This window comes from Thermobia domestica, chromosome 13 (assembly GCF_964235325.1).
Source record: "Thermobia domestica chromosome 13, izTheDome1.hap1.1, whole genome shotgun sequence".
Lineage (NCBI taxonomy): Eukaryota > Metazoa > Arthropoda > Insecta > Zygentoma > Lepismatidae > Thermobia > Thermobia domestica.
The window spans coordinates 167,432,769-167,457,931 of NC_137466.1; the positions used below are offsets into that span (position 1 = coordinate 167,432,769).

Sequence of the window (25,163 nt, forward strand, 5' to 3'; positions counted from 1 at the left end):
GTCAACAATAACATTTTCTTACACCGCACACTACACAAGGCTCTGTTCTTCTCGTCTAATACTCACAGACACTGTTCACTCATACTCACTTCGACTGAGATCAAATCGTGAGCCTTTCCAATCCGATATGAGCACTATACCAGTGGACTACAATTTCACTGGTTTGAAATAGTGTAATTAATATTCTTTTTGTCCTACGATTTCAGTCATTGTCTATTTAAAACAAAATGTAGGATCAAGGATTGGGTTGACCTTTTTCTTTCTCTTAAGTGCTTTGTTATTATAATTATTGCAGACATAAAATCACTACGGACTGTTTATAATTATTCGACAAATCATTAGAACTATATATCGAAACTTTATTCAGACTGAATAGACTACTACTGTACAAAAAATACATAAATAAAACAAAAATACTAATCTTTTCAATATTCAATCGTGTGTTGTATCAACAGCATTTAAGCCTTACTAAAGGCTGCCAAATAAATATTGCAACACCAAATATAAAGCTTTTTTTCCCTTCTGTAGGGATTCAAAAAACACAAATGATAAAACTAATTGTTGTGATTACGAAGTAAACCCATTCTTTCATCATCGAATTGATTTGAAACTATAATAACTGATTTATTCGGGAAGCGAGAAAATCTGATTTTACCCTGAGCAGTGCAAGTATATTCAGTTTACAATTAAATTCAGAACAATTTTTTGTCAAATTGCGTATTACTAGAAAGCAAATACGAGTTATTCAAAACTGTCGAACTACAAGAGAGCACATTACTCATTCGTGCTTATGAAGCAATTGCATGTGTACGATTTTTATCATTGATCACATTCATTATTTCTCGCTGCCACTGGTTGTTGTTGTTGTTGCCATCTTTTCAAGTAATGACATATCAAGATGAGTGTACGACAGATATTGTTCTGGTATTTGCCACACGTGAGCTGTTCCTCCTGAGTCACCAATAACTACACGCTGTGGACTGCAAAGAAGAAAGAAAAAAACTCAGTGTTCAGCTTTTAATAGCTTTGTATAGTTCACCACACAGAAAAGAAATATGTCGTCACAATTATGTCTCTACAATATATATATGGTGGATACCCTTGTGTCTTTTAAACTAATAGATAATAATAAAAACACTGAAATTTTCTACGATGGAAATGAAAAAGAGGTAATTTGGCGTACCTTGCAATACTACCAGATTAACAATGTGTACATAAACTTTTATTTCTTTAAATGGCACTGTGTTATGTTGTTATATATATTTCAAATCTACATACTAAATGAAACTTACAATACCACACCTATTATTGAGCTTGAGAAACTAACGACAATACAGTATCACAAACAACTTTTGAAAGTCTCTACAGCAGTAACAAGGCAAATTAGACGAAGGGAACAATGCACATCCAAAGCACTTTAGCGTCGAATACTATGATCATGATATGACGCATTTCCAATAAATTGGGAAAAGTCACAAGGAACTGAAATTTTAACTTCTTTTCAAAATGTTTTATTTCGAAAAAGTGCTTAGATAAGTATCACATTCAGATAGATGGTTTTCAATAGGTAAAGGTCATACTGTCGTTTACAGCAATTTGATCTCATACTGTTCTAGAGATATTATAAACATTGAAAATGTTTGCAGCACTGCTTAAAATTATGTAATTTTGAAAACTTGTAACTACAACTAACGAAAACCGCTTCTATAATGCTAGTAGTAACAGAAAGCAGTAACCATTTTTAGTTTTTTCCCCACAAATACAAATTTTTAAGCGGTTAGCAATATCTACCCATGTCATTCATATCTCTGGAACGATTTGAGATATCAAAATGCTCTAAACGGCATTATGATCTTTGCGTCTTTTGAAAACTGTTTACGTGATTGGACGTGATAACTATCTAAGCACTATTTGGAAATAGTTAAATATTCAGTTTCTTCTGTTTCTGTTGATTCGAAATAGATAATGACTACGATAGTATTTCATACTAAGATATTTTGGATGTGCCACGTGCGTTATTCCTGCTATAAAGACCTCCAAAATGTTGATATTTGTGACTTTTAACGTCTTACAATTATGCACCGAGGCTAAGGGAGACGGTGATAATGATTATAAACAAAATGGTGGAATGGAGAAAGTGAGAGAAAACAGAACAACTCCGAGGAAACCTATTTACACGGTGTTAGTCCACCACAAAGCCCATTTAACGCGAGCTACGATCAAACTAGGGACTCCTTGCGCCAGAGGTGAAAACTCCACCACTAAGGCATTGCGGCCTAGAATGTGCTTAATAGATGGTCAGTATAAGAGAACGAAAGGAGAATTACAGTGACATATTACTTATATATGTATAATAAATTAACAGAAAATACTATAAATAAAAACACACCAATAAAAAATAAAGCATAAAATATATCGATGAAATGCTTTATCGGATAGGAAGAAGGAATCGATAAGGTGGTAGCCATGTTAGAGTATTTGGAATAAAGCAATCTCGTAAAATGGAAAACTAGATTAATGAATACGTAATAATAAAGATTGTAAAGAATACTAGGAGTATTTTCTGTAGAAAAAACAGAAAAAAATAGTAAAATATCGTTTTCCATACATCTAATTTTACTCTTAATAAATTAACATAATAAATTGAAAGAAAAATAAAAGCATTTTTCTCGTACGTTGCTTGGTACGTAGTATGAAGAAAAGGAAAAACAGAAAAAAAAAAACAAGCGTCCAGTTGGACGTTATAGTGTTCTTTTCAGTTAGGAACTTAGGTTTGGGTCGGTTCAATAATGATGAATGCGCTCGAAGGAATACAAAGAGGTAAACGGCTATTCGGAATGGAAACAGGTACTGGAAGAGCATGGAAATGTGTTTATTGCTGAGTTCTACTGAGAGATGGGAAGCTTTATAAATTATTTACATGAATTGATAGAAGCGATAGGAGAATTTTTCAATAGGGTAGAGTTGGAATCTGTTGAAAAGGGATTGAGCATGAGGTAATATGAGTTTACAAAATTAATGCTGTAAGCTGAACAGCAGCGGATAGACAAAAATGACAGATGGCAGAACGTGTAGTGGGGGGGGGAGGAGACCGAAAAGTAATTTTGTGGGTGAAATTTTCTGGAGTCAGTTCAAGATGTAAATAGGATTGTAGAAAGTCAATATTCTTGCTGTATTGTAATTTACGGAAAATACCTCTAAAATCAGCTTTTACAGTGAACTGTTATGTTGGAAGAACGTAGAGATGGTATTCAGAATTTTAAGAGAAAGATACCTGGGATTGAATTAAGTAACGGAAGAGTAAAGCTTTAAATAACTTATAATTAGTTTCTCACACGTTTTCTTTTACTTAAGTAACTATTTTTTAACTATAAAATGACCAAATTTTATGCAGGTCTGAACTGAATCGATATCAAATATTTATTACTTAAGTGAAAAATTTAGAGTCGACCATATTGATTACAACCTCGAAATAGATGGTCAACAATAGTTGCTGGTTGTAAAATTAGTGATCGGAAATACATTTCCAATATAATCGCATATACCGTAATGTCTTACCGGCTACCGGTTACTGTTCATTCAGCCACTCCCTTTTTAGTAACTTACAGAAAATTATTTACTTAGTCAAAGAGTTCTTTTAAATTAAGTATATTTGCTTCGAAGTTATTCTCAAGAGGATGTGGATGTGAATTTTTGCTCTAGAGTGTACAGTAAGTTAGCATGCTTTTTGACGCTTGAAGAACTATTGCACAAAGCATATCTGAATATCTTTTATTTGCGAACTGTTTAGAAACAAATATGCAAATGGAGTTAACAACTTACTCCTTTGGATTGAAACGAAGAGTTGTAACTGCATCCTTATCTTGTTCAGTGAGAAGACGAAGCATTGGGTTTGCTTCATTAATTTGAATAGCATACATATGAACAGTACCATTCTTGTCCCATGTGAAAACCGACAACGGCTGAGATGGAGACCATGTAGCACCTACGACAGTTCTTGCTGCATTAATAACACGAACAGGAGGAACCTGAAAGAGAAATTTCATTTATGAATATGGTTACTTAGCGAAATTAAATACTAGAAAAATATTGAGTTACAAGGAACAACTGTTTTTTAGAATTAGAAATTTTGGTGTTTTTACGTGGTTACTTTTTCTTTGTCTCACGGTCATGTCTTCTACATTGAGAGAAAAAGATGAAATCTTTAACTTGAACGTACTACAATTATGCCCTTTAGGTCCATAGGAACTTTTTTTATTTCTTATTTTGGTGTGAGAAATCACCAATTACAGTTTTCCATAAATTTCATTAATATCGTGTGTATTTTATATATACCGTATATAAGAAAAATAAATTATTAATAATAACAATAATAATGATCCATGCGTTTATTGCCTTTAGAATGAATTAGGCTTTAGAATGCCATACGCATGTGCCAGTCTATAAATTCGGAAAATTTTCCCCACGGTATCCCGAAAAAGGTTTTCAAAATAATTACTCCAGGTATTTGCACGAAAGGTATGTCAAATAAAATTCATGTTTTAGCTAAATATTTGATAAGTTTCATTGGAATGAAATGAAATATTTCAGTTTATGCCCTTAGGCTGAGGGAGACAGATGATTTGGGCATGTGATTTATGATGGAAGAATTGATGGAATGAGATTGTTGGATGAAACGGGAGTATCCCGAGAAAACCCACGAACACGATGTTGTCTACCACAAACTTACTTGGCCGGGGATCGAACTAGAAACCCACGAACCAAAGGTAATCTCTCTATCATTGAGCCACCGTGATCCCCAAGTTTCACTGAAGTTTGTATCAAATAAAACTTGCAGAGAGAGAGCGTTTTCCACATGTACACGGTGGCACGTGATCTTTGCGTAAAACGTAAGAAGGGATAAAAGTACTTTAATTACATGCATGTAAATACCAGTTGAATGACACATGTGTTCATCAATCACCCTTTGACCATCGTATAATCTTGAAGTTTTGAAAGGTCTAAATATTAACGTAAAATAATAACAGTCTGTCTGCATTGTGAACATAACTGGTATTTCACTGACACGACCCAGACCACTGCAAAACATCTTGCAAGTGACAACTATGTGGTAAGTAGAGTGTTTCCTCAGTACTCATACATTTGACCACTACAACCCAATCAGGCTGTGCATATCAAATGAAAATTAGCAATTAACTTCCCAATATTTTTTTATGCAGCTAATAATTTCGATGATTAACATTCTGTAACTTTCTTGGAAGCATTTAGGAAGAATGCATTTGGAACTTAAAGCATTGCAGAAAGTAACTACACTATCCGTATAGAATAACACTGTTTATCCAAGTAAGACAAAATGTATCTTAATTGTTAATTGAATTCCTTATTCAACATACCATGTTCGCTGTAGGTTGGTCATTTTTTTTTATCCTAGTTGCCAGATCATGTGATGCTACTAGACTATACTTGTAAAAATAAAATAAGTACACTTATCTAGCACGAAAACCATTGCTTCTGATATCTTGCTTTATTTGAATTACTTTTATCCATATTAAATGCAAGTTTTCTAGTGCAGATTGGAAATGATTCAAATGGGTTTGTTTTCGTGTGTGATAGCGATTTGTATGAAGTCTGCGATATTGTGTTTGTGCTGAAATACAATTGCTGAATTTTCCTCTATGGAATCTATAGTATTTTCCTTTGTTACGATCCTAATGTTACATCTATTCACCCTAAGGTAAGTACTATCTCATTCGTACTGTTCTTTGTGAACTCCAGATTGAGGATTCTTCTCTACAAAGTGGTGCGTTCATCCTGTCGAACACGTTCCAGTCAAAAATGTGTTTCTTAACCTAGTTTCAGACCTTTATTGGAATGACTTTACTTCAGTACAAAGATGTTATCGCTTTTTATGTTTTCTACTAAGTTGCTGTTACACACAAAGAAATATATTCAAGTTATTTATTTATTATTTTTTATTTATTGACTGATTTTTTTTAAACGTACTAGGAAACTTGTGCTTAACGTGATAAAGGTGATTTAACATTTTAAGCACCATTTCCATATATTTTATGCAGACTTGATCCATTACTTGAAACCATTTGCATAAATGTTAGAGACACATTGATATTCTTTAGGTCAGTGCACGCTGGTGGCTCCATAATGAAACATCTGATTTTTGATCTTGGCACTTGTAGTGTTAAATAAGCAACAGGATACGTATCATTAGAGATTAAGAGACCGTGATATTACATTTAAATAAATAAAATAAAGTTAGTCTGTGTGCGGCTTGGGGACCAGATGACTGGACCGAGACTTTCCAAAATTCGAATCAGGTGGGCGTTTGCCGGGACATGTAAAAATAATCCAAAATGACCGATATTAGTGTCAAATTCATAGTTTTCGCGTTCACTGAGATTAATGGTGACACTTCCATTAGCGATTACTTTCAAATTCAGCTACCATTCAATGCGGGGGTGGGGATTACCGAGACGCAAAAATAATCCAAAATGACCGATATTAGTGTCAAATCCATAGTTTTCACGGTCGCTGAGATGAATGGTGATACTCCCACATGTGTTGACTTCCAAATACAGCCCCCATTGGGTAGGGGCCAGAGGCGCTTTTTTTTTTTTTTCAAAATTCGAACCAGGGGATCTCAGAGGGCGTTTACTGGGATATGTAAAGTAGTAGAAAATGACCGATTTTTTTTTCCTTTCGTTGTTCAGTTTGTTTACATAGATATTTTATCTAACCATGCAAAGAATGGCTATTTCAGCTAGTTTCTAATACAAACAACAATCATTTTCTTTCAAAATAAATGTCTGCATATACTTTTTGCAAGTAACTCAATTTACATCACATGTTCTGGCATAAAATTAAATCATGTTCAATGAACATGTATTTTGTGTAAACAGGATTCAAGCATTTTATCATAACTAAGTAAGAAAATATTCTATATTTATGTTTACTTTTGTAACACATTAAAAGTTGCACAAATTCTTCCTATATATTTCCACGAAGGCAACGAAGTGTAAGTCGCCGAAATTGTGAGAACATAAATATTGATGAATTTATTGGTACATGTGTACATTGTGTTCTTTGCATAATCTGAAATTTAACGTCCTAAGATTATGCCCATTCGGCTGAAGGAGACAGATGATTTATGAAAGTAAACGATTATTAATAATTGATGGAACAAGAATGGTGGGAAAAGGGAGAAAACCCACGGACACGAGGTTGTTCTTCACAATTTCACTCAGCCTAGGATCGAACCAGGGACCCTTAGTACCATAGTTGAGCGTTTTACCTCTGAGCCACCGTGGCTCCTACTCTTTACTTACTGTAACGTATAATAGTAATTAACAGCCTATTTCAACAATGTTCTTATTTGTTCATACAGTTAATTTGCTTATATAGAACTATCTATAAAGCAACCATTATACTAACCTGCAAGATATTATAAATACGTATTTCCAGATCTGTACCATACGTAAGGAACATCTGCTGATGGAATGGAGAGCAATGCACATCCACAACATGGCCACGATGAGATTCAAATGCTGCCACTACTGGATCTTTCAGAACAACGCCGTTTCCCATTGCTAAAAATTTTCAAGGGACATATTACTATTTATATATCGATCAAACTTGTTTTCACTCTAAAATACACTTTCCATAACAGTATTTCAAATGAAATGAAATCTTTCAATTTAATGTTCTACGAGTATTAGGCTAAGGGAGACTATGATTAAGAGGGATGAATGATCATGGAAGAACTGGTAGAATGTGAGAGGAAACGCGACTATCTCGAGAAAACTCAAAAACACGATGTTGTCCACTAAAAAAACTTACTTGGTCCGGAATCGAATCAGGGACCCCACTAACAATATTTAATTTTCGTATTGTTCTAAATTATTTATACATAACCATATACAATCAAACTACATGGACAATTCTAAACAAGTATACATATATATGTACAATATAACCCCTCTAAGTTGGATACCTATGGTTCCCAGGGAATGTGCCCAAAGTACAGAGGAGTCTAAGATACAAAGGTAAGGATTTCTTAATGGTAGAATATAATGCTGTGCGTAATACTATCGTATATCGTACTGTAGATATGCAAACATGCTAGCATAATTGATGTTCAGTCATTTAGAGGGGCTGATTGTGACACTGATCACTACGTGGTAGCAGCGATGATAAGAGAGAGATTATCGTTGAATAAAGGGAATATTCAATGTCTGAAAATGGAAAGATTTAATTTAAAGAAATTAGAAGAGAGCCAGGTAAGAAAGGAATACCAAATTGAAGTTTTGAATAGATTCTCGGTTTTAGAAGATTTGAAGTACACTAGTGTTGAGGATACTTGGATTGAAATTAGAGATAGCATTAAAATTTCAGCAAAAGAAAAATTAGGACCCGCGGAAATACGTAGGAACAAATCGTGGTTCGACCAGGAATGCATTTAACTAACGAAGAAGAGAAAACAGGCAAAATTACGTTGGGTACAAAATCCGAATGAAATAACTACACAAAATATCGTAGATATCACGCTGGAAACTTCCAAAACTTACATAGAACAAAGAAACGCGATTTTTTGAAAGCTAAAATTAAGGAACTTGAAGATAGTAATAAAATAAGAACATTCGGGGCACGTATAAGATGATCAACGAATTAAGAAAGGCTATCAACCTCGTGCTTATACAATAAAGGAAGCTGACGCAACAGTTCTCACTGATACAGATGGCATCTTAAATAGATGGAAAGATTTCTTTGACGAATTGCTTAACACGCAGCCAAAAGCTAATGTGCGTGGAGAAAGGAAATACATACCACAGAACCGTATATTCCAGAACCTAACCGAATAAAAGTAGAAATCACTATAAAGTTATTAAAGAAACACAAATCTCCGGGTGTAGATGATATTCCGGCTGAATTAATTTTAGTTGGAGGCGAAAAATTGTAGAACAAGATACTCAAACTCATTCTCCTTATCTGGAACAAGGAAGAATTACCAAAAGAGTGAAAAGAATCAATCATCGTTCCAATTCACAAGAAAGGCGATAAAACTAACTGTAATAATTATCGAGGCATCTCTCTTCTGTCAACGTCCTATAAAATCCTCTCAAACATTCTATTAGCAAGACTCACCCCATACGCAGATGAAATTATTGGAAATTATCAGCGCGGTTTTAGACGAAATCGATCGACTATCGACCAAATATTTACCATTCGACAAATACTCGAAAAGAAGTGGGAATACAACACCCCTGTACATCAACTATTTATTGATTTTAGAAAGGCTTATGACTCGGTTAGGAGAGGATCATTGTACAACATTCTTACAGAATTTGGAATGCCAAAAAAGCTAACTAGATTAATTAAGGTATGTTTAAATGAATCCCAAACTAAAGTCCGGGTAAGAAAAGTTTTGTCCACAAGCTTTCACGTCGAGAATGGCCTGAAACAAAGACAGGCGCTGTCGCCATTATTATTCAACTTTGTACTGGAATGCGCTATAAGGAAAATCAAAGATAGCAACCAGGGCCTAGAGTTGAATGGTGTTCACCAGGTTATGGCGTATGTCGATGATGTAAATTTAATAGGGGATGATAGAAGAGCAATAGAAAGAAATGCAGAGGTCTTATTAAACGCTTCGAAGAACATCGGTTTAGAAGTTAATGCAGAGAAAACTAATTACATGGAAGTTTGTCGGGATCGTAATACGGCAAATTATGGACGCGTTAAAATATCGAATAATACTTTTGATAAAGTGGATACTTTCAAATATCTAGGATCAATATTAACAGACCGAAACCATATTCACGAAGAAACTAAATGTTGACTAAAAGCAGGGAATTCGTGATACAGTATTATTCAGTTCAAAATCTCTTGTCGTCACAAATTCTGTCGAGGAATTTGAAGCTTAAAAAATATAAAATGATAATCATGCCTGTTGTTCTGTATGGCTGCAAAACATGGTCGCTTACTCTGAGGGAAGAACATAGACAAAGTATTTGAGAACAAAATCCTGAGACGACTATTCGGGCCCAAGAGGAACGGGAATGGGGAATGGCGGAAACTTCATAACGAGGAACTACATAATTTATATGGTTTACCAAACATTGTTAGGATCAGCAAGTCTAGGAGGCTCAGGTGGGCAGGTCACGTAGCCAGGTTGGAAGAAAGTAGGAACGCATTCAAAGTCTTAACTGGAAGACTTATCGGAAAACGACCATTAGGAAGATCTAGGCGCAGATGGGAGGACAATATTAAGATGGATCTCGCAGAAATAGGAATACAAAGTAGATTCCATTTGGCTAATGATAGAAGTCAGTGGAGAGCTCTTGTGAACGCGGCATTGAACCTCCGGGTTCTATAGGCACAGAGTGAGTTAGTTAGATAGATATGTAAACATGATACAGTATTTTAGAATAATTGATTTTATTCTTATTGTATCTATAAAATAATGTATACTGGAAAGTACTTACATGTATTGAAGTGCATGGAAGCATCGTAAGAAAATAATGATCCTTCCTTTACTATGCATTTTTTTTATTTAATGTCCCATATTTATGCACCGAAGTTAAGGGAGACGGTATTTATAATGAGCGACATAGTGGAATGAAGAAAGTGGGAGGAAACATGAGAACCCCAAGAAAACCCACGGTGTCTGTCACTTGGCGCGAGCTGGGATCGAATCAAAGACCGTATTGCATCCTTGACTAGGGATTGGTAAAGTAGCAATTTAATTTACACTTAATATTCACACATATTAGAAACTCAACTGAATGCTAAGAACTGACAGAAATTATACTTTACTCGTTTGAAATTTATTTGCAGTTTGTAGTAATTTACAAAAGAAATAAAGATTTAAAAAAGTCAGTACGGGCAGTATTTTTTCTTTCTTTTTAACTTTCTTTCCGTCCACACATTTTTACTTGTTTCCTGATACCAAACAAATTTTCCACTAGTTCTAGTTCACGATTTATTGATCTAGGAAAGGCTTTTGACTGCATGAACTCAGAATTGTTGTTGGAAGTTCTAAAGGAAGTTGGGTTGGAATGGGAAGATCAAAGATTCATAAGAAACATACATGAACCAACAAGTAAATGTTAGAATAGAAGAGGAAATGAGGGAGGGGAGTGCAATTGAGCGAACTGAAGATATTACGCGATTTAAAAAAAAAAAAATACACTTAAACGTTTCGATAGATGGTCCAACTTTTCCGCACTATTAGAATTCGATTTGAAAGAAATCGTTTTTTCCGACCCACCCTAGTACAATACAATTTGTGTGTTTATATACCTAAGGGTACCCGAGCTACAGGAACAAAAATTGTTTTAAAAAGGGAAATTTAAGGGGAAATTTCCCGAAAATCCCTGTCACGGGGAAACTGAGGGTGATGGAGAAAAACTGATTGCAGATTCGAATTCTACGCGAAAAGTTCTATTAGAATCACGTATTTTCATTTCTGTGCCAAAATCTTGTTGACTAATGTTATTGAAGATATAGTAATGAGATTTATTTGATGTTACGAAAATTCTGTACAAATTCAAACACCACAGCAGTCTGAATAAGAGAGGTTTTTCTGATTTAGTTTTAAGTCTCATATTTATGTATTAGCTAATTAAGACTTTATCCAGAAATAAAACACAAGCCATAAAATTTGTATGGTCAAGGGACACTTTCATTATTGAAGACAAGAAACGAAAAATACTTAATCTCATTGGAAAGTACAATATGAGTATTTGTTAAGTCTGGAGTCTAAGAAAAGAAAAACATTTCAGCATTAGAACAGCAGCTTCTCAAGTAGATGATAAAACACGTTTGTTTCAAGTTACTGACTAGGTTTGCTTTTAAACACTTTCCACGAAGTTCCTTTAAATTACAGAAATTAGTTTGGTCTTTCAAACTAAACAATGAAGTATTGTATACCTAAGTTATATTTGAATTTCAATTTGTGTATGCGAGTGTTTTATTCGTTTGGTTATAACTAAATGGTTAGCACGCGTGATCCTAGTTTTTTCTTTTGTTTAACGTCCCACGGATATGCACCGATGCTATGGAGCGGTGATGATCAAATTAGTGGAATAAACTAAGTGAGGGAAGCGGGAGAACACCGAGGAAACCACGCATACTGTGGTCGTCCATCAGAGAAGCTCACCTGGCGGAAGCTTAGATCAAACAGGAAGCCCACTCACCAGAAGTGAACTCTCAACCACTAAATCATCGCAGCCTAATGATCCTAGGTTCAATTTCAAGTGTAGACAGAAATAATTCTACCCAGCATCGTAAGTTAATTGAGAAGTACTGTTACTATATTACGTATGAATGGCGTTTTGTAGTGAAATATATAATTATAATTCATTTATCACTCGTGTATTTCTGCTGTCAACAGAGTTCGACCCTACACTGAGTTCTTCAGATTTTTTTTTTTTTTTAAGGAAATAAAGGGAAAAAAAAGGAACTGAAATTACGATAAAATCAAAATTAAAACGAAAGTTAGCATGAATCTGTCCGGTGGAGAACCCAAAAGTGGGGGAAGGAGAGGATTATTTCAACGAAACGAGTAGATATTTTTTAAAAGCTAAAATATTACACCAACAATCTAGCTAATATCCCTAAAGTTATAGCGAGAAATATTTTGCTCTCCCTCCCATCCTTCTGCACAAGAATGAAAAGATATAAACCTTCCGAGGCCGCACGTCTGATTTGTACATATAACTATAAGAATCGTTCGAGAAATGTTTCTGTGATGATTCGTCCTGTCATTCCCGGCACCAGAATGAATGAACACACCCGCAATGGTCAGACAATATGTTTACACGATGAAAGAAAGCGACTTCAAATTGTATACATAGGTTTTATACAACCTGTAGAACAGAAGTTATAATACGAGTAAGTTTTGAGTTTTACAAGAATCAACTAGAAAAGACTGGAGAAAATCTATTGAGATATCCATATAAAGAATAAAATCAAATTTCAAAGAAATCTCGCTTTTGGATAATTAGCGAGATTTCTTGCCAATTTTCGCATCTCTCAAAAGCATTAATTTTCATGGACTCTACAGGGTTTGTATGATAAGTAATGAGACCAGGTCTGGAAACATTGTTTTATTGATCTGATCTGTACAGGGACTTAAAAGCTTTCGAAGTACTCTCCTCTTGCGTCGATGCACTTCTGCAATCGATGTTTCCACGCTGCAAACGCCCCCTGGAAGTCAGCAGCCGGCATGTCCTTTAGAAATGTGGTCACGGCTGCTTGGATGGCTGTGACGTCTGCAAAACGGGTTCCTTTCAAGCGTGGCTTCAGCTTCGGGAAGAGGAAGAAGTCGGCCGGGCTCACATCTGGGCTGTAGGGTGGTTGTGGAAGGACTTCCACCCCAATCCGGGTCAAAAAGGAGGTCACTAAGAAGGCGGTGTGGGCAGGGGCATTGTCGTGATGCAACTTCCACCGGCTAGCGATCGCCGGTCTTTTCCGCTTGACGCTCCTGTGCAGTCTCTCAAGGACTTGTTTGTAGAAGGCGGCGTTGACGGCTTGTCCTTGGGGTACAAACTCCTTGTGGACCACCCCCACATTGTCAAAAAAAACAATCAACATTGTTTTCACCTTTGACTTCGACATTCTGGCCTTCTTGGGGCGCGGGGACGCAGGAGTGTGCCACTCCGCGCTTTGACGTTTCGTTTCAGGGTCGTACTGGAACACCCACGACTCGTCACCTGTTATGACGTCATCTTCAAAGTTAGGGTCACTGTTCATGAGGTTCAACAGTTCCTGACAACAATCAACACGTCGTTGCTTTTGTTCGTCAGTCAACACTCGCGGCACCAGTTTCGCACAGATTTTTCTCATTCCCAATTGTTCCGTCACAATCTTGTGCACTGTTGTGTGGTTCATATCGAGTTCATCAGCAATCAATCTCAACGATAATCGACGGTCTGAGTTCAGGAGATCCCTCACTTTTGCCACAGTTTCGTCCGTAGTCACTGTTGTCGGGCGTCCAGCCCTCTCCAGATCCTCAACGCTTTCCCGGCCGTTCCGGAACGCACTGTGCCAACGAAACACCTGGGCTTTGGATAGGGCTTCCTCTTTGTAGGCCTCCGTGATGAGAGAAAGCGTCTGAGTAGCCGTTTTCCCCAGGCGAACGCAAAATTTGATCGCATAACGCTGTTCGATGGAACCCTCCATGTTTGTTGATTTTCCGCCGTGACAAGAATGTTCACAAGGGCTTTGTCCAAGGCTTGTCCGCGCTCCACTAAGGCTCGGAGCCAACTGACGCGCGGTGCGTTGCTTTGCTCGGACCCCCCCCTACATCCTCCATCACCGACAAACCCGCTCCAGCGACACGCGCGCCGCGGCGCGGCGAGTCTCATTACTTATCATACAGACCTTGTACACTATTTACAAGTGCATACACTAATCTTTACACTGATACTTCAGTTGTTTTCTTACGTTTAACCACAATTCATAGTTATTTTTTATAATGTATTGTACGTGAGATATTTTAATACCTCCGTCATTGTTTGTGGTGTAACCATTCCAATTCGAGGTCTCTATTTGGGTGCACATTTATTTGTAACCAACTCGTGTAATCTGGTCGCTGTTCGTGGTTCGTGGTCCTACCAATAAGTATCCTCCTGAGACTGGAACTTACCTGGACAGACGATGAAGGACCTCTCCAAGAAGAGTTACAAATTGTTCCCAAATCGCTCGTCGGTCTCAATGATGAGATGAGCATTAGGCGCCGAGAGGTTCGGGTGTCTCGTCTCGAAAACCTCACGGACGATCAGACGGTCATCCAGACCCCAATGCACACAAACAACGAAAACACACTAAATTAAACAACACTATACTTATTTATTAGAATATTATTATATAAAAAAAATAACGAAGAGGAAGGAACACAACACTGAACACATAATATGTATAATAATTTTCATCACTTAAATCACACTTTGCCGTTCGAATGCACTGTAGCCCTTTTTATATATATATAAGATTATAATTCAGATTTCACTGCGAATGCTTCTCTCACGCCATTGACGCACTTGGGGGATTAGCACTGGGAGAAAAGTTGCCTGGACAATCCCACGAGGAATCCAGTTGCTGCGCCAAATAATCCTGAAGCGTAAAGATGAGTCTTCAGCAAATTAAAAAAAAAAAAGTAGAATGCTGATGTTGGAGGGCGCGTGTATAACTTTTTAGCGCACTAGGTTTGTGAACCTGGGACTTTACTGGTTGGGGCTAGCCGTAAGAAAACGTCCTTCGCCGGCTAATAGCTTGTGCCCCTTAACAACAAGTCAGACTTAATGCCCGACGCAACGTGCGTGGTGGCTGCGTACAATATCGGAGTCAAACTCCCTGAGCACCAAACTCAAGGTACGGGTTGCAATGGTTTACTGAAAAGTGTTGGCAGTTCATTCCAAAAATCACTCAGTTAAAGCACCTGTATGCACATGCAAACGGAATACAGAAAATAATTTATGTTAATTTTAGTCTACTGTCTACGATGGACGAGACACTGCGATAACTCGGGCGTGATAAAGTACAGATAACGAGCTGCAAAAGCAACGCAGTTGGCGCCACTTTGGTCACTTGAACATCTGGTCAGCCAGTATTTCTCTGAACTACTGTAATATTTCCATAAGCGATTAAAGAAAGCACTTAATTTAGTTCCAAATAACTGCAGAATATATACTGTGCATAATAATAAGTCAGGAAGAAACACTGAAATGGTTCGTCACTAACTGAAATGTTCTCACCAAAAGCAATGTTTTAAATATATATATGAAAAAGCGATGAAAGACTTCTTTGTCGAATTGTGTAGGAAAGAAGCAATTCCCACCGAAGAAAGAACTTATATGCGTCGCAGAATAAAGTACAAATCGGAAATAATAATCACTGTCTTTACGAAATATACAGACTGTCCACAAAAAATCCTTCTATAACCTGGTGGTGGTTATAGTGGCGTAATACTCAAAGACTACCAAACAAATATATATCAGATTGTCTGAAAAATATTGGGTCTTTAGAGGTCAAAATTGAAATTGTAATTTGAAAAGAACATTACGAAACCGCATATTCACTTTTTTGTTCGACGACTTTCTGCAATTTTTCTGACAACATCACAATCTCGTCGTAGAACTTCTGTAGTTTTTCGGCAAAAGTTGTAACATAGTTTTCAGAGGCCTCCTCTGAAAATAACTTAACACAATTCAGGGAGTTCTGCAGATTGCAACAAATGACAGTTCGACGGTACCAGATCCAGGTTATACGGTAGATGCATTAAAACCTCCCAGCCAAGTTCTTGCAATTTCTGAACAATCATTAAAGTTATGTGCGGTCTGGATTGTTAGCGTGGCAAACGATATCGTTTCTGTTGACCAATTCCGGCCATTTCTTTTGAATTAACTTACTGATGCACTCTCGCTAATTGCCAGCAGTATAGGTATGAGTCCATCATTCTGCTCGGCAACAGCAGCTCTATTATTATGTCCTTCCAATACCAACAAACGCACAGCATAACCTTCCTGGGCGTCAGTGTGGGTTTTACCATAAATTGTGGAGCTCCTCGTTTCAACCATGATCTTTTTCGCACGTTGTGTCGCACGTTCTTCACTTTTCATCACTCGTGATAAACCGCTACAAAAATGGCTCAAGTTCGTTACCTGTCAGTAGAGATTTGCAGATAGAAATTTGATCGAGTAAATGTTTCTGAGTCAGTTCAGGTGACACCAAACGTCGAGCTTCTTTTTGTAATCACCTTTCTTCAAATGATTTAACACTGATTGCTGATGGATGTTTAGGTTATTGACGATGTAATGATTGCTTACATGTCAGTCTTACTCGACTTTTGCCAGAATAATATCTACTTTTGCTATGATTGGTAGTCCACTGCGGTGAGCATCTTGGACATTGAAATTTACAGAACGAAAGCGACTGAACTATCTTTTGGTTGTTGATTTCGATTATGTATCTTGCCCATAAATAGTATACATTTCTTCAGGGGCCTCCACAGCAGTTGCGTCTTTACTGAAATAAAATGATAAAATGTAGCGCAGATTAACCAAAAGTTCATCCATAATTACGGCGCAATACGTTTGATAAGAATTCCAACACTTTTTGCATATCTACTGCCTTCAACCATCAGTGTCAAATGATGTTAGCCTGACCCGCTGCGACTCATATGGCCTGAGATTTGGGTCACTAATGACATCTACTTGATATCAGATGGGCAATCCCATTCTATAATCTCAAAACATGGCAGATTTGGCAGTACGAAACCTCTAAATTTGGTTTGAAATGAGACTGCTTGCTATCACTTTTTGTCCGGCGGCAATTCCTGAAAGAGAAAAAAAAAGCAAGAAAAAAAAATGACATCTAACAAAATGCTAAAGAAGTAATAACACACATCAGTCATAGCAAAGTAATAATTAAAAACTGCTTAGCATATGGTATTGAGATGAGGTGTTAAATTATCAGTTTTCGATTTAAATTCAAGTATAAAGGAAACGTTTCTTACAGGTAGAAGGTTTTTCAGATAACAACGAACATCTTAGAAGAGCTCCTCCCTCCACTCCAACAATGAAGGACCCTGGATCTTTGCTAACAAAGTCGAAGCACGTGATTCCTACTTCTGAATTCACCAGCGCTGAACGGGAATGATGTTTCCGGGGCAGATTGTCCACTACAATCACAAAGCTAAAAAAATAAAACGCAAAGAAATACTATCATTCCACATAACGTTACGTTCACGCGACTAATATTTCCTTTTCCCAACGGATGGGCGGACTTCAGTATACTTTTTGTGGTTTAAAGAGAATGTTATTTCACTACTTAAGACTTTGTATTTTAATTTATCAATTTATTCAGTTATAAGAAGTATGCCTAACTGTTAGAAACATGTGCCTACTTGTTAGAAGTATATGTGTCACCTTAACAGAAGACACAGAATAACAAATGCAACCTGCTAGTTAACAGAACTTTTTTTTTTCTTTTCATACACAGCGCATAAATAAACAATCTGTTCCAGAGAATTGTTACTGGCAACAAACACATATTTTTTACCGGCAGAAAAATAGTTTTTTTTGTTGATTTTCTCGAATGGGATAATGAGAATTTGCTCTAAAGCATGTCATTCTGTTCACGTTATATTGACTGATATACCTCTCATCTTTAGACAATATTTTAGTTAAAAAGCTTTAAAGTTTATGAGTTTTAATGGAAATTTTGAACTAAATTTCATTAAGGACAGTTTTATTGTCATCTTGCTAGTCTCATAATAAAGAGCTTGACGAGGGTATATTTCAATAAGTTTCATCTTAACAGGTGTGATTTCGGTACAGAATCCATTTTTAGGTTCGCAAAAGAAATTCGTTCTTTTTTTTTTTTTTTTTTTTTTTAATTCACCCCCATGTGATATGTGATAGCACCCACTCTTGAAATAAAATGAAATCTTTCAGTTTTACGTCGCACGATTATGCCGGTTAGGTTAAAGGAGATGGTGATGATGAGAAATGAGTCAAATGGTGGAATGAAGAAAGTGGGAGGAAACGGGAGAACCCCGAGAAAATCCACGAGCTTGGCGAGAGCTGGGATCGAACCAGGGACCCCAAGCACCGGAGGTGAACGCTCTACCACTGAGCCACCGCGCCCCCTAGCACCCACTCTTGTACGTAGGTAAATTGTATGAAGTTCGCCCTTCTTTCCTGTCATAACAATAATTCATTCACAGGTGTATTACGTCTTGTTGAGTTTGCCCTCATGAAGGATGTTTCCCAAAACAAGTCTTTCTTGAATTCGCTCTTACTACCCGGAATAAGCAATGGAATAAGCATGATTTGATATAGTTAAAAACATAAAATAAATACTAATTCATTTTTGTATTAAAAAGTCCTATAGTTGAAACACTATGAGATGGAACCGTTCATGTTTGCACAAAAACGAAGTCATTTCTAAAATCTATTCCATATCTTAGATAAGCAATACAACAAAAGCAACGCAAGTGACTATCTATGTAGCGATGAAACAAAAGATTTGTCGAACATACATTAATTTAATGTTTTCTTCTCAGCTAAGGATTTTGTATCTGTAACATTGATCGTATTCCAACATCCTTCATAAATTTTTCATTTTTTTTTTTTTTTTTTAATTCTTCTAGTTTCAACCTTAAAGCTGTTAATTCTCAAGAACGCTGTAGATACTTAAAGTTTTGACATAAAACCGTTTCCATCAGTGAATTCTTAAAATCATGCATAGTTTTTAGAAAATTATTGTTCAAAATGCCTAGGAAATGTATTGTGACAATATATATATATAACTGAACCTAAGCAGAGCAGCACATCGCAGATTACGTTTCACAATGCATCCAAATTCCAACTATGCGAATTCAATACTCGAAGTAGTGCGTCTATAAGTACTGATTGCAATCGAGTAATAAGATCAAAAATGGAATCTGTTCCTTGGATGCGGAATCCATATCAGAAAGCTATTTCTCGCTATTCCTTACTGTTTCCGTTGTACGTTGATAAATGTTGAAACCGAAATTCATTTATTCCAACCACTTCCGGTTCGAATAGAGGACTAAGAAAGGAAATAGAGCCTACTTTTGAGACATTGCATCGATTGCACGAAGATGCTTCTTAGTATCTTTTATCATTTTTGCTCTACGGAAATCAGTATTGAAACTGGAAATAATAATAAAATTTGAAACCACTTCCGTTTTAGTAGAGTGTTGTGAATAGTCATCATATGCTGTCTTGAGACGCCAAATCGTTTATTAAAATTAATTACTCACTATCTGTTACCGTTTACATTCTATTACGATAAACGTTGAAACTGGAAGTATTAGTAAATTTGAATCGCTTCTGGTTTTAGTAGAGTATTGAGTAATCATGTTGTCTTGAGATACTCAGTCGTTTGCAAAATACCATTTCTTGCTATCTGTTACCACTTTCGTTCTACAGTGATAAACCTTAAAACCGGAAATGGTTAATTTGAACCATTTCTGGTTTTAACAGAGAGTTAACCGAGGAGATGGAACCTATTCTTGGAACGCTAAATCGATCCCAAAAATCGCATTTTGATAGTGTTTACCGTTTTTGCTCTACGGAAATCAATATTGAAACCGGAACTAATAGTAAATTTGAAGCATTTCCGATTTCGGTAGAGTGTTGTGGATAGTCATGATATGTTGTCTTGAGACTGAATCGTTTGCAAAATACCGCTATTTGCTATCTGTTACTATTTTCGTTCTATGGTGATAAACGTTCAAATATGTATTGAAATCGAAATAGTAAATTTGAACTACTTCCTGTTTCGGTAAAGTATTTTTGATAGTCATGTTATGTTGCCCTGAGACGCTGAATCGGTTGCAAAAATTCGCTTCTCGCTATATGTTACCGTTTTTGCTTTATGGCTACTATAAACCTTGAAACCAGAAATGATTAATTTGAACCACTTCCTGTTTGAATAAAGAGTTATCGTAAGAGATGAAACCTATCTTTGGGACGTTGAATCGATTGCAGAAAATCGGATCTCGATACCTCTCACCACTTTTACTCTGATACGTGTCGACAGACAGACGAACGGACAAAGCCATTCTATAAGACTTCCGACACTTAATGCATATCATAGTTTGGAAATATAATAATAATAATAATAATAATAATAATAATAATAATAATAATAATAATAATATAGAAGAAAGAGAAGAAGAAAAAGAAGAGGTAACTCACCAATCACTAAGATCAAGATCTCCTTGTGAAGTGACAGTCCACTTAATAATCTTCCCATCGAGTCCAGAACTAACTAAAATGGGCCTTTGCTGGTGAACGTCTGGATTTCGAACCCACTGGATACTAGTGATAGATTCTTGATGTCCTCCTGGTTTAATTGACGATGAAGCAACAGACGAATCATCATCTTTCTGAAGGTTCCAGACCAAAATTTCCCCTGTAGTAACGATTTTCAACAAATTTTTGCCATATCATAGTCTGAATGTACTATATTTTACATAGAGTAGCAGAAAGAAGAGATGAAACGGTATAAAATATACAAGGATAATTTAAGATTTCTAAACGAAGTATTTAAGTGTGTGATATCGAGTAATCACGGATACCAGTAAGGCCAATGTAATGAAAACAAATCTTAATTCTTTTATTGCGTGCAAAACAATGAATTATGGTTCTAGTACCTTCACATACTTGTCGATAAGAATTCTAAATAACCCTTCGTGCCCTTTTCATTATACTGCGTATATACTTACAATGGGTTCATCAAAATGTACAAGTACGATTATGTTTAAAAAAAATAATTGCTACCCATCTCTTATTAAATATGCGTATCCTCGCATCCGTATGCAGGATAATTTAGTATTTTGACTTGAAATAAAAATCGAAAAGCCCAAAAAGATTCATATTTATTTGATTTACCTGTACTTACAGATAAGAATGCAAGAGTTCCGTGGACAATATATCTTAATAAAACTACCAAAGTGTATATATATATATATATATAAAATCGTAAAAACGTAAACCAAACCACTTAACGTAACGGCCCGATTTGTGGACCTAAGCCGCTCTACGCCATCTGTTAGCGATTGGTGGAACTACGTCCAACCTAGCTACGAATGCGTGGTCAGCGCGCCGCGTCGCCTATCGCTAACCGGCGTATCGGGAGCTTTCTAGACCTAGTAGCCGTCACGTCTTTTATTCACGCGACTCCCCAGTTTGCCTCACCACGCTGGATGGACGCCGAAAATTGGGGAAGCACCAACCGGGAATCGAACCCGGGACCCACGTAAACCCGGGAAAATTGTAACCACTAGACTGTGGTGTCCTTCGTAAAAACATAAACATAACACTAAGATAGTACACTATGAGTGCTTTCGCTAAGTACTTTATCAGATTGAAGGGCAAGCAGTAAGAAGAAAATTAAAGAAAACAGAGGAAAAAAACTAAGAAGCATCAAGTTGAACGCCATGTTGGAATAAAGGGTCATGTAGTAATGTGAGAGTATTACCAGCCTAATTAGATGTAATTTACTGGAAGGTGATAAAATTAATGGAAAAGGCAGATCAGTGCGAACCAAAGACGCCGAGTTTTGAAAATTAATAGGGGTGCTCTTATAGTTCACGACCGGGGAATTTCGAGCTATGGGATACTACTCAGGTTTATCGAGGATCTTCTTCGGAAAATTTCGAAAATTCATTCTCCTGCAAATGAAGTTCTAGGTATTATTGAATACGCTAAAAAATGAAATTCTTTTGTCTTTCTTTATCTTTTTTTTTTCCACCGTGAAATAGGTATTATTGAATGAAAGTACGGCAGCGTAACCAGGAAGGTTCTATAGTTTTGAGGTTCTAGCCCTCTGCCTAAGTTCTCGTCCCACTATTCTGAATCTCGACCATTTGTGATATAAAAAAATGTGAAAACTATTAGTTGAAAATAGTACAGAGAAACACTCGTTCCATTTGTCACTTAAAAAAGTCCTCAGCGCTGCAATTCTTGAGTTTTACGTGTTTATATGCCTGACCAAATTTTTTTATCCTCCCCCTTCTATCCGTTCTATAAAAGTATCGGGCCTAATACAATTTACCGTTTTTTCTTTCTTTCTTTTTGTCTTTTTCTTCATTTCTTGTTTCTTCTTTCTTTTCTCTTTTTTAACTTTTCTTCTCTCTTTTCTAAGTAAGTGCTGAGCACTCTCTCAAAAATTCTGAGCATTCCCTTTGAGTATGAAGGAGAGAGAAGGAATAATAAATAAAGAGAAAAAATTGCATAACATACATAAAGAGATTGAACAATGAATATTAGTGGAGAAACCATCAAAAAATACAAACAAGTAAGCTAGTAGTGACTTGTGAAAAGTGAAGTTTGAATTTTTTAACAACTCAACAACGGAAGTTCCCCCCTGCCGCTATATGCTCGTCAACAATTCTCCGCACTTCTCCCTACCCATCACTGCCACCTCAAAAACTGTGATGTACTTGGGAGGAGACTGGGGGGGAGGCAGTACGCATTTAAACTGCACCTTCCGATCCAGTCGTCTCTTTACAATGGATTTCCCCTCACCTACCACTGCCCACTCAAAACTTTAGTACTGCCATAATATCCGATTTTATTATGTTTATGGTTTATTACTGATGTGTTATTTTCTCAATTAATACTGAAGCCGAAAATGGTGGTTGGTTTTAGAAGAAAGACTAGAGTATAAATGGAACATTTTTTTGGAATGCCTAATTGTTTGCAGAAGCACTTCTCAATCTATTATCGGTTTTGCTCTATAGTGATCAATATTGGAACCAGAAATCTGAATCTATCACTTCTGGTTTCAGTAGAGAGTTAAGGATAGAGCTGAAATGTATTCTTGAGACGCTTAATCGATTGCAGGAAACCGCTTCTCGCTATCTATTACCGTTTTTGCTCTACAGTGAACTAAGTTAAAACCGGAAATGGTTTATTTGCAACACTTTCGGTGAATTGATCAACCTGATTCCTAACTTTTGACCCCCTACATTGTGGCCAAAATTTATGGTGATTCGGCAAGCAGCTCTTGAGAATTTGTGTATCCTAGATGGTCACACGGACAGATGGAGTAAATATATAAAAGAGTTTTGGGTAAAAGTAAACTTTTTAAAAATTGGAGAGATGCGAGAAATAATGTAAATAATAATAATAATAATAACAATAAAAGAAATCTTCTTCCGTCTTCCGATCCCTTTCTGAGAGACATGGAAGAATCTGGGAGAATGATTTTGTGGATACTTAAACGGAAGGTGTATCTAAATCAAAGGTACTGTTGTGTGCTAGTTTTTCCCCCTTTCTGGCACAATCAATTTAGTAATACTAAGCTACTAAGGTGAATCGTGAACTCCTAATTACTTCCTTACAACTTTTAGACATTTTCAAACTAGACAATAACACAATATACTGATGTATCAGTTTACAATTGTAGAACACTAAGCTGAATCGGTACTGCATGTTATTACGGGTGGCACGCAACAATCACCCACATGCGGCATCTGAATATTCATTGCTACGGTTGACGTTTGCATATAAGCATTACTAACAATACTTTGGGTCAGATACCCGTGATTACCGACGCATGATGGACTAAACCACGCCATAAAAGCAACTCACATCACAGTAATGAAATAAAACAAGGTTCAATAACAACAATAACAATTTTACTTTAACCGACATTTTTTGTAACGGGAATTTGAAAATTACAAACATGACAATTGACAAAATTAAGTGAATGTTTTTAACATAATTTCAAGTGTATATCTATATCTATATCTATCTATCTATATCTATATCTATATATATATAGTATTATTATAATATAAGTATTTCCGTAAAATACCTTACATGAAGTAATACTGGGGCTATGTAATATTTTACGTACCGTGTCGAACACTATTTTTTAAATTATTTTTTCTAATAAACAAAATATAAATAAAATAAAATAAAAAATAAAACGTGACCCACTGGGTTCATCGTTACTTTAAACTGGCCCTGTTAATAACAACAATCCAGACAGGACAGTATCTAATTATAAGTTTTTGGTCTTTGCGGCCTAATGGTAACATTATTAAGTCGTTACGCCATAGAGTTTGTTTTCATATGTAAAAATTCTAACTATCCCGGTTGACACAAAGAAGGTGCTGAAAGGCATGGTGATAGGAAAAACTGTATTATTTACAACAATAATTGGAAAGTGACATACCGCTGTACGTTCCTGCTGCCACCACTGACGGTTCAAATGGATGAGCTGCAACGCATGTCACACAAGTGCTAGTCTTCAATTCCTGAGTAGGCGAAGTTTGATTGAAATCTTGCCTACATGAAAACAACAACAAGAAGGGAACATAAGGGACTGTTTACTCTAAAATTAAATATCGATGGTTTTACACTCATCTACTACTCTGTATTACATCTTACGTCACTCTCCTAAATGTTTATTTCAATTAATTGAAAGTCTTTACACATTCTTTAAAAAATTAATAAATACAATTTTAAAAAAATAATTTAAAATCCTACACAAGCGTTACATATGTTATGGAATGTGTTACATCCAACAATTTACTTTTCTACGCTTTCCTAACCTTATTATGAAAATAACATTGTTAACTCAATAAATTAGCGTTATTTTAT

The 25,163-nt window shown here is 36.2% G+C and overlaps 1 protein-coding gene across 1 annotated transcript in view; it reads right to left on the reverse strand.

Moving 5' to 3' along the window:
• Positions 1 to 338: 338 nt before the first annotated feature.
• The window catches only part of LOC145668717 (syntaxin-12-like), an 80,614-nt gene continuing 55,789 nt past the window's right edge, over positions 339 to 25,163 (reverse strand). The window contains exons 5-10 of the mRNA XM_081736825.1: positions 24,736 to 24,848; positions 20,745 to 20,961; positions 17,531 to 17,709; positions 7,447 to 7,601; positions 3,823 to 4,028; positions 339 to 980 (exon numbers count right to left, since the gene is read on the reverse strand). Of these exons, the coding sequence (XP_081592951.1) occupies positions 836 to 980; positions 3,823 to 4,028; positions 7,447 to 7,601; positions 17,531 to 17,709; positions 20,745 to 20,961; positions 24,736 to 24,848 (1,015 nt within the window). The 3' untranslated portion in view covers positions 339 to 835. The remainder of the gene's footprint in view (positions 981 to 3,822; positions 4,029 to 7,446; positions 7,602 to 17,530; positions 17,710 to 20,744; positions 20,962 to 24,735; positions 24,849 to 25,163) is intronic.